At 35.0% G+C, this 11,236-nt stretch overlaps 1 protein-coding gene across 1 annotated transcript; it reads right to left on the reverse strand.

Annotated features, from left to right (window-relative positions):
• Positions 1-4,452: 4,452 nt before the first annotated feature.
• On the reverse strand, positions 4,453-5,436 carry LOC140442103 (uncharacterized). The gene has a single exon (XM_072533178.1). It carries the CDS (start codon positions 5,434-5,436, stop codon positions 4,453-4,455), a length of 984 nt encoding a protein of 327 aa, XP_072389279.1.
• Positions 5,437-11,236: the final 5,800 nt, after the last annotated feature.

The raw sequence follows: 11,236 nt of genomic DNA on the forward strand, positions 1-11,236 counted from the left end.
TTATAGATGTTCAGTATTGCTTTTAGATATGTTTTACTAAGGTCCGTTTTCGTCAAGACACTAAATAAGAGTTTTAAAGGAACTGTATCATAAGCCTTCTCCAGATCTATAAATACCAGATGCGTAGGGAGGTTTCGAGCTGTTCGTTTTTCAATTACTTGTTGAAGGGTAAATGTATTGCCCACGCACGATCTTCCTGCTCTGAAGCTGCTTTGTTCTTCAATTTCTTTATACTCCTCTTCTATTCTTCTTTTCAATATACGACCATATAACCTTCCCAGCGAGCTAGTTACGCTAATGCCTCTATAATTTCCGCATCCTTTTCTGTCTCCCTTTTTATAAATGGGGCTAATGTGGGCCAAATTCCAATCGTCTGGAATCGTTTGGCCTTCAATTAATCAATCCAATTCCTTCAATCGAAGGAATACACAAGCTTATTTCACTAGCAGATTCATTTAGAATTTTAAACTACTATATTAACCTTTCTTGTTTTTCTGTCCAGAGCTAGGGCCTGAACCATCGTCCACTAAAGCATTTCGACAGTGAAGGGAATGTGGGTCGGCCGCCTGCCCCTCCTGGCTATCTGACTGATATAACAGAATACGAATGGGACAAAATGCAAACGAACGGGTCAGTGCAAAAAGTATCTAAGTCCATATTTTTCTAGAATTGAGTTAAGTAGCGACATCTATATAAAATTATGTGTACTATAAGCTGGCGAAGTCAGATTTCTAATAAAAAGTGTTTTACTTTATCAAAATTTCAGTGCAAGAAGTTGCTAAGTGTCAAAAAGTGTCAAAGCCTATGGACTTGACAACTTGTTGCTACTAGAGAGTTTTTGTGCAAGCAAATACGTATACGTAAAGTCTTTTTGACATATAAGCATGCGCATTAATGGTTGAACTAACGTATCTAGATACGTATTACCACCGAACAACTAGGTTAGGTAATACCACCGTTGTTCGGTGGTATTACCTAACGTAACGGGCTGGTACGTTACGTTCATACGCATCCCTATCGAGCCGAAGGTAACCGAATGCGCAAGGGAATCTTACCCGATTACCAAAATTTCAACTTCAACATCCACATTTCATAAGCACACGTGGTACGTGTATTTTTACATTTGTGGTTACTTATATTTGTTTTGATTTTTATAAATAATGGAAAGCAGTAGAAAACGACTTCACTTCAGCAATGAAGATGATTTGTTCTTGTTGAAGGAAGTTGTAAGCAAGAACCCTTACGACCATCCAGAAAGGTGGAATTTAATTCCAAAGCGAAAAATATTTTTAATTGTATCAAAATTAAAGCGGCCGTATAGTCGTGCAAGATGTGGAGAAGAAGGGCATCTTCTATGTCTTCGTCTTCTTCATCATCAATAAAGACACCTAAATTTAATATCACGTGCATGTCAAAAATTATAAAAAATATTTGTTATTTATTTTGAATATCAAAAATAGGGTTAAATGACAAGGATAAGACTGGCACTGACAATTTATTAGTTAATCACTAATTCGGTGAAGGCAACACCATCGTTACGTTACGTGCAGAACAAAAACTATCAATTTAACGTTCATCTTCTTCGATACGTTAGTTCTTTACGTATAGGGAGATACGTTACGTTAGGTAGTTACAAAAACTCCCTACTGACACGGGGATTCCAAAGTTTATTGACGAAATAGATTCACGTGTAACTTTGATCTGTGAATTTTTTGGAATTATACGAAAGTATTGTAAAGAAAAATGTCCGATTTTGGTAAGAATATTTTCCATATTATTTATGATATTTATTAAAAATAAATAAGAAGTTTAAATACATGAGAAATACAATATTAATCAATAAGCATAGCTTAGTAAAAATACTAATTTTAAGGTTATTTGTTTGGTAAAGTACATTTTTTATTTTAGAATGAAGTGAAGATGTAACCTCAAGAAGTGAGTATGATCCTCATGAAGGTACTTCTCGCAATAGTATACCTGCGATGGTTAGTGATTCACGTAGCAGCAAGATTGAAGGAGACATTGTAGAACCAGAAAATGTAACCTATAACTTTGTTCCTGTTGGAGGAGATTCCGAGAATTTGCAATATGTTTCAAAAGGAAAGAAATGGCTTAGTATCCCAGAAAAATGAAAAAGAACTTTAAAACAGAAAAATCGTGTTACAGAAAAGAATCAACGTCGTGAAATTGGCGTTTGTAGGTGTAATTGTGCAACTAAGCTAAGTGATTTACAGTAAGCAAATATTTTTGAAAATTACTGTAGTCTATCTACCCATTCAGATCAAACAAGTTATTTACAAGGTTAAGAAAGTTATGAAAAACCCATCACGTGGACGTAATAAAGAGCAATCAGAAAGTAGTACAGTCTTCTCATACGAGGTTAATAATAATTCCGAAAATGGAAAAGTGTCTTTATGTCAAAAAGCATTTTTAGCTATACACGGGATTTTTAAATCTAGGTTAGACAAAAAGGTTAGAACTGCAGCTCATCCAGCAGACAATAGATGCCGTCATGCCACTAGGCCTAACAGAACACCACCAGAATATCTTGAAAAGGTCAGAAAATTTACTGCTGAATTTCCAGCTCGAGAATAGCACTATACAAGATCTGATAGCCGTAATAGGAAATACCTGGACCTTAATTTATCAATCACTAAACTACATGAAAATTTCAACACACATTCTGATAATAAAGTCTCATATGGGAATGAATTGAATGAAGAATTTAACATTTCATTTGGATATCCAAGAAGGGATATATGCAACACCTGTATAAAATTTCTAGTTAGTATAAAGCAAGCTGAACTGGAGTCTAATGAGGAAACCTTAAAAACACTTAAAAGGGATAAGGATATTCATCTTAAAAAAGCAGATGTATTTAAAACACAACTAGCTGAAGTTCAAAAATCAACTGATTCTTCTGAAAAGATTATATATTTTGATTATGAAAAGCACCTGCCTTTGTCTGTAACTAACGCACAAGATGAATATTATATTAATTAGTCAGTTATGGTGGTACGTTTTTGGAATTCACAATCTAAAAACACATAAAACAACAACACATAAAAAACAAACAACCATTTAAAATGTGACTTAGCCACGTTTTGCATTGCCCTTTAAGTGATGTTCAATCACAAATTAACCCCTTAATTTGTAATCTCACATTATTCTTAACATCTTAATCTATTAGGGGAGGATGGGGCATTGTGAACCATCTAAGGAAGATATGCACATACTGTTAAACCAGAAATGATTTTGTTTTGTTTAATTAATTAGGGACGTTCATTAAACATTTAACTGTCATTTAGTTGCAATTGAAACATAATTTATTTAACGTATTTTCAACAAAAAAATGACAACTGACTATATGTCAAAAGTTCACATTGCCCCATAGGGTGGGGCAATGTGAACTACTGAGGAAAGTCACACTATTTCATTATCTAATGGCTATGTTTGGTAAATAAAATCAAGTAAAAAGAATTTTTTTATTAAAAATACTTAGAAAACCGGTAACAGAACATTAGTAAAAATAGACACATGTTATATTTATTCAGAAATACAAAATTCACACTGAAATTCTTCATCATCTTCTGGATCTATTCCCGCATATGCTTCATGAGCCCATTTCAGACAGGCCGAGCAACGTACCCATCCTTCTTCATTGGCTGATGAGGAGAACCACTCGTTACAGTAAAAACATTCAGCATCTTCACCATTGCCATCATCTTGTACTTGATGGTTACATTTATTTTTTTTCTTTCCCTTACCATCTTTGGAAGGACAAACTTTTATTTTTTTGTTACTTCTTTCACTATCTTCGTGCTTATCATCATTTATTTTTTTCTTAGCTTTTTCCTTTTTCATTGTTTCTATTGCCTCCTTCGTGTTTATTTCAAGTTCTAATTCTAGCTTATACGGACTAGATGTCAGTACAGCCGTTTTACCTTTTTTGGATTTCCTCTTTGGTTCCATTAATTTACTTCTCTTTGGCAGAGAACGAATGTCTTTAGGGCTGTTTGCTCCAAATGAAGTTTTTGCTCTATTGTGTGCAGGGGAAATTGTCAATTGAAAATCGTTACCAGTATGAAGCTTTGCAACTGAGGTTGAAGCAATTACCTCATCTTGACTTAAGTGAGGCTCTGCAGTTGAAGTTGAAGGAATTGCCTCATCTTGACTTGACACTGGTAGACTATTATTCTCCATATCTCTTTCAGTCGTAGCAGATGGTGCAAAATCGAGGTCTGTAAATATATTGGGATCATAAGGTACTATCCCACATTTTTTAAAAGCGTTAATAGCAGTCAAAGGTGTTGCAGCTTGTAAGAAAGCCTCACCAAAAATTTTAGAGATTTGGAAAGCTGTTACCACTCTGCCTGGGTTGTTATTAAGAAACTTTTCTAATGCCATATCATAATATCGTGCTAAAGGAGCCATGACACCAACATCGGTTGGCTACATTCGATGGGTGGAATGTGGAGGCAAACAAATGATATGTACATGTTTTTCCCTAGCCAAATTAATTACTTCTATGTTTTTTGTATGGCTGCTGTGTCCATCCAAAATCAATAAGATCGGATCGTCTTCACTTGGTTTCGTTTGTTGAAGAAAATGTTGAAACCATATTAAAAAGAGTTCACTATTTATCCAGCCACTATCGCTACAGGCGAATATTGAACCTGGAGGTGCACCAGCTTGGAGTTCAACTTTCATTCTCTTTCTTGCAAAGATTAACATCGGCGGTATGAAGATTCCTGATGATGACATGCAAATAACGGCTGTTGTTATTCCACTTCTATCAGCAGAAGTAAGCCGTCCAACTTGTTGCCGTCCTTTATGCGCCAAGATTTTACTATTACATTTGGGGACTGTACCTAGACCTGTTTCGTCACAGTTAAAAACACGCGTTGGATTGACGTGTTTAGAATCCAAAGTAGCTTTATACAGATCAAAAAATTGTTTTACATTGTAACGATTAAAAGCTTCAGCTCTTGCAGCAGATGTTGATTCGGGTTTACGTAATGAAAGCCCTGGGTGCCGTTTTCGAAATCCGTACGCCCAATCTAAACCTGCAAGTTTGTTCTTTTTATTATATGGATGGTCTATGTTATTTTTTTCGGCTAACTGGAAAGCTAGGTGACGAAGATCAAGCAAAGTAATTCCGTATAAACGCTTCTCCATATCTAAGATATAATTATACAATTCTTCTTCCTGTTCCTTGGTAAAAACCGTTTTGTAGAAACCTAGACCATTTTCGTCAGGAGAAATTCTTGTTACTTTTTCTTTGCATCTGCGAATTAACGTTGCTTTCGGGATACCATAAACTTTACTAGCTTTTAAATAGCCCATTTCCCCAGCTTTAACTGTCCGGATAGCATTCTTCAAGGCAACAAGAGACCAGGATTGTTGCTCAGTTTTCCTCACATAATTTCGTACCATTTCTAACTGCAAAAGAAGCATATAATTAAAAAAGTGTCAAGAAAATATAATGGGGCAATGTGAACCACTCCTAGTCCACGTTGCCCCATGCGTAGTACACATTCAAAATATGGAAATTAACGTACCAGTTCACAACGTATCAAAAGCAAATCTTAATTATTAAAAGCACATTTTACAAGCAACACCACAGTATCAAAAAGTTAAAATAATCATGTCTACTTACCGAGAAATCTTTAGTCAAAAGTAGTAAATTCCTTAGATCAGCAGCGACGAAACACGTGTTTTTAATTATAACACGTCTGAACGTACTCCCCGTGCGTTCACACTCATACTAAAAGTAGATAAGATGTCTACGCATATTTGTAGTAGTTACTAGATGCACTGTTGCCAATTTTAAACAAAATAACCGATGTGGTTTACATTACCCCCATGGTCCATGATGCCCCATCCTCCCCTATAGTTTCGCCGTGTATAAGTGACATTGTGAAAATGATATCGAGTAATATTTTAATAATTAAAGTCCATTCACCTGTTAATGAATTGTCGAATAATATATTTTTTCTAATTGAACTTCCTAAGTATTGCAATGATGGCCTAGATTAAATTGTAGGGTAAGCAAAGTTTGTTGGTATGGTATGATAGGAAGCAATAACCTAATAATGTGCTTAGGTATGAAATATTTTTGAGATTATAAATTGGGGATTTGAGCTCATGTGAGCGCAGTCTACAACAGTCAATCATAAGTAGTTACCTAACGAACATCATATTGTGTAATTACCAGTAGCTGTCAATAAATCAACACTTCTACTCCACAACTTCAACCTTTTATTATACCTATCAACTTCGATCGACAAGAAGCGGACAAAGGGGCATTTACAAACCGATTCGAACCTCAAATCCAAGTTCGAAACTTTCCAAGTGAAAACAAGATTCTAGGGGCTGGACTACTTAAAGAGAATAGAAAAGTTAAAATTAATTAAACGATTTGCAATATAAATACCGGAAGTAAAAAAGGCTAAATTAAGAAAAAGCATATCCCACATAGTTGTGCAAAATGCTGAAAACAAAAAATAAAGAATTTAATACGAGAAGTTTTCTACAAAAAAAATGGAAATATAGTATACAAAGTCAATATTGTATTTAAATATATCTATTACTTTTACAATTTTTAGAGGACCTTAATATAATATTACAAAATTACCTTCTATTAACACAACTTTGCACAAAATCAGCAAAACAGTACGTTTGATTTGTGGTATTACGCGGAAATATATACCTACCAATAAAGATTTGTTGCATGTCGCTTGCGTGACTTAAAATGCACTCATCAAATCATACGTTAAAATGCCTACAATTTCGTTAATGTGTCGTTTTGAGTTGAAAGTCAATTAGTATAAATTAAAAATAAAACAATATATATTTAAAATGACGGCAATTAGTTTTCCGGATGCTGCGGACAAGATAATAGTATAAATACTGAAATTCACTAAATGTCAGACACCTGTGTAAATGAAACAATGCTGAATATAATTAAAATGACCCAGAGAAAATAACGCTGGGATTTTATTTGATCTAGTATAATTTATATTAAATGAACTTCCTCCTCCTCTATCCTTTATCCTTCGTAAGAATGTGGCGACGTTATGGTATTTGACCAATATGCTATCCATTCTTCTCTCTACTGGGCGCGGTGTGCTACATCAGACAGAGAGTAACCGGTAGCGCACTTTATTTGGTCTGACCATCGGAGCCTTCAACCAATAACTTCTCCATGCCTTCCATGCCTTTGTGCGATCTGCTATCTAGGGTATGCGCATCATTCTACGATATACCCACATTTCAAAGGCCATTATACGTCGTGAGTCGGACTTTTTAATGGTCCAAGGTTATGAAGCATAGGTAGCGATAGGAAAGATAAGCGTCCGTACTAGGCGAAGTTTCGTGTTCCTGGTTATGTCCGTATCTTTCCAGATTTTATTAAGTTTGACCGTTGCTGATCTGGTCATTGTAAGGCGTAGACGTATTTCTCCTTCGCATCCACCATTGTTTGTGATAACACAACCTAAGTAATTTAAACGGCTTACCACTTCAAACCCCGCTACGTTTCGTGTTTCCGGCTGGTTATTTCTAATTCGATCGATTATCATTACCTTGGTCTTCTGTACATTAATTTTAAGTCCATATTCACGACTAATGGTATCTAGTCTGTTCATAATGTATTCAAGGTCTTTTGTTGATGATGCTAGTACTAAAGTGTCGTCAGCATAGCGGAGATTGCTGATTTTTCGGCCTCCGACTAATATTCCTCCCTGCCATCCGTCGAATACAATGCGCTGATGTGTTCGTTATATATATATATATATATATATATATATATATATATATATATATATATATATATATATATATATATATATATATATATATATATATATATATATATATATATATATATATATATTGAATAACGTGAGAGAAATAATACATCCTTGACGAACACCGGCTTTTAGTTTAAAATTATCGGAGTATATGTTGTTGACTCTTACGTTTGCTGTGTTGTTGATATAGAGTTGTTTTAGTAGGTATATTAGATGTTCGGGAGTACCCATTTCTCTCAGTATTCCCCACATTTTATGCCACTTTACATTATCGAACGCTTTCGAGTAGTCGACGAAGCACAAATGTTTCTACATTAAATTCTCTAGATTTTTTTATAATTTGTCTGAAATTGAGAATTTGTTCTCGTGTGCCTCTTCCAGGGACAAATCCACATTGTTCTTGTGGGATCTGTGGTGAAAGTATTGATTTTAATCTCTCGTTAATTATAGTTAGCAGAACTTTACTTGCGTGGGAGATCAGGACTATAAACCCTATTCATTTTACAAATTCCCAATCGTCAATAGAAGCACGTGAAAGCCAAACAGGGTCGTACTGATCATATGATTTTTAAAAATATTTACTTTTGAAACTATTAGTGTAAGAATTTCTTAAAAATTAATCACTAAATTACAATTAAACTAAACTCTAAAAAATAACACGACCAGTAAATAACTTATAACTTAACAATAACTATAACATAAATATAACACAATATATTAACTTAAATATCAGCTGGATTTTATCAGCACAAAGATATACATAAATTTACCTGGGAACAACCAAAGAAAAAGATAAAATCTATAATCGACTATCTCATCCAACCAGAAAACAAAAGGCTCCAAACAAATGACGTAAGGGTGTATCGTGGTGCCGAATGCGGATCTGACCACTATATGGTGGTCGCAAAAATAACCATACACTACAGGAAAGTAAACAAGAACAAAATTGAACAGGAGAAGGTAGCAGCTTCCACAAAGATAAGATATAATATTGATAGCCTCAAACAAGAATCAGTACAATTCCTCTACAAACTTAGACTAGCCTCAAAACTAACTCACTTAACTCGAAGAGAAACAGCCGAAAAAGAATATCAAGATATAAAAAATTGCATTCATCAGGCGGCCAAAGAGGCATTGGGGTACGAAGAAGCTGACAAAAGAAAAAATCCTGAGTGGTGGAACGAAGAAGTAGGAAAATTAATTAAAGACAAAAAAAAGCTTATCAAACATGGCTATCCACGAAAGACTCAGAAGACCGCAGAATTTACAGCAGACTCAACAGGGAAGCAAAGAAGGAAGTCACAAAAAGAAAAAACGAAATGTGGGAAGAGAAATGCGAAGAGATGGACCGATGCTTAGGAGGAACCAAAGTGACACAAGCTTGGAAATTCATAAAAAGTATTAGAAAAGAAAGAAAAGATGAGGGAAATATAAACCTGATTCAAAATAAAAAGTGGGAAAAATATTACGAAACGCTATTAACAGAAAGTAGGCACGAATTTATGGAAAGACCTGACCATATCTCAATGACAGAAAACTCAGAGGTGCATAAGATAAACAAAGAAGAACTGAAAAAATAATTGAAACAAATGAAAAATGGAAAAGCACCCGGGCCTGGAGACATTCCCATCGAGTTGGTGAAACATGGACCGGATGCTCTTTTGGAAAGCATAGTGAATATTTTTAATAAATGCTTAATTGAAGGCCAAACGATTCCAGACGATTGGAATTTGGCCCACATTAGCCCCATTTATAAAAAGGGAGACAGAAAAGAATGCGGAAATTATAGAGGCATTAGCGTAACTAGCTCGCTGGGAAGGTTATATGGTCGTATATTGAAAAGAAGAATAGAAGAGGAGTATAAAGAAATTAAAGAACAAAGCGGCTTCAGAGCAGGAAGATCGTGCGTGGACAACACATTTACCCTTCAACAAGTAATTGAAAAACGAACAGCTCGAAACCTCCCTACGCATCTGGTATTTATAGATCTGGAGAAGGCTTATGATACAGTTCCTTTAAAACTCTTATTTAGTGTCTTGACGAAAACGGACCTTAGTAAAACATATCTAAAAGCAATACTGAACATCTATAAATGTCCTCAAAGCACTGTAAAAACAGGAAATACTTTCTCAAGGGTATTTACAATAACGAAAGGCTTGAGACAAGGATGTTGTCTTTCCCCCACCCTATTCAAAATATATATCCAAGAAGCACTGCACCAGTGGAGACAAAAATGTGCGGGAATGGGGTTGAAGCTTAACAACCATTATCTGACAACGCTGTTCTTTGCAGATGATCAAGTACTAATTGCAAGCTGTGAAGAAGATGCAGATTATATGCTTAGAAAGCTCAAAGATGAATACGAAAAATGGGGGATGAGTATGAATATGTCTAAAACAGAATATATGCGAATAGGCAATGAAGACGAAGACCCGGATTTGGAAATTAGACAAATGAAAAGGTGCTACGAATACAAATATTTGGGAAGTATTATCTGCAGTAAAGGAACAACGGAACGAGATATAGACTATAGAGTGCAACAAGGCAGGAAGAGTGTTCAAATTCTGAATTCGATACTTTGGTCCAACAAAGCTACTATGAGAACTAAAATGACTATCTACAAAGTAATTGTAGAGCCCATTCTTACATATGGAGCAGAATGTTGGCAAATGACAGTAAAAGGAAAGAAAAAAGTTGACACGGTTGAAATGGACTACCTAAGAAGAGCTTGCCGTATATCAAGAGTAGAACGTATACCTAATTCTGAAATTAGAAGAAAAACAGATAGAGTACATACAACTTCTGAAAGAATAGAAACTAGACAGTTAATATGGTATGGACACGTACAGAGGATGGACGACAACAGATGGCCAAAAAGAGCTATGGAATACAATCCAAGTAATAGAAGGAAACGAGGAAGACCAGCCAAGTCTTGGATACAAGGTGTTATGGAAACCATGAAAGATAGAGCCATTGATGAAGACACCTGGAGAGATAGAAAAAGATGGCGATCGAAATGCGGGAAGCGGCAGAAGCTGTAGGATCCCCGCTTATATATATATATATATATATATATATATATATATATATATATATATATATATATATATATATATATATATATATATATTAACTTAAAAATCAATTATATTTAATAGCCTCTTGACGAATGAGACGGCGAATATCAACACGTGCTTATGTTGACACATGGGAATTTGCTAAACGAATGAACTTTAGTGCGGTAGTTATTAGTCAGTTGTAAATTACAGTACAGTAAAATTGACAACGGTACTCCTAATGAGTCTGCAAATGCAAAAACCCAGAAAGAGTTACATCTTAGGAAAGCAGGGGCTGCTCGCTCTGAAAAGGTAAAAGATTCAGAGGAGGCAAAAACCGACACATCAAAAGTAGTCATAAGCTTT

This window comes from Diabrotica undecimpunctata, chromosome 5 (assembly GCF_040954645.1).
Source record: "Diabrotica undecimpunctata isolate CICGRU chromosome 5, icDiaUnde3, whole genome shotgun sequence".
NCBI lineage: Eukaryota > Metazoa > Arthropoda > Insecta > Coleoptera > Chrysomelidae > Diabrotica > Diabrotica undecimpunctata.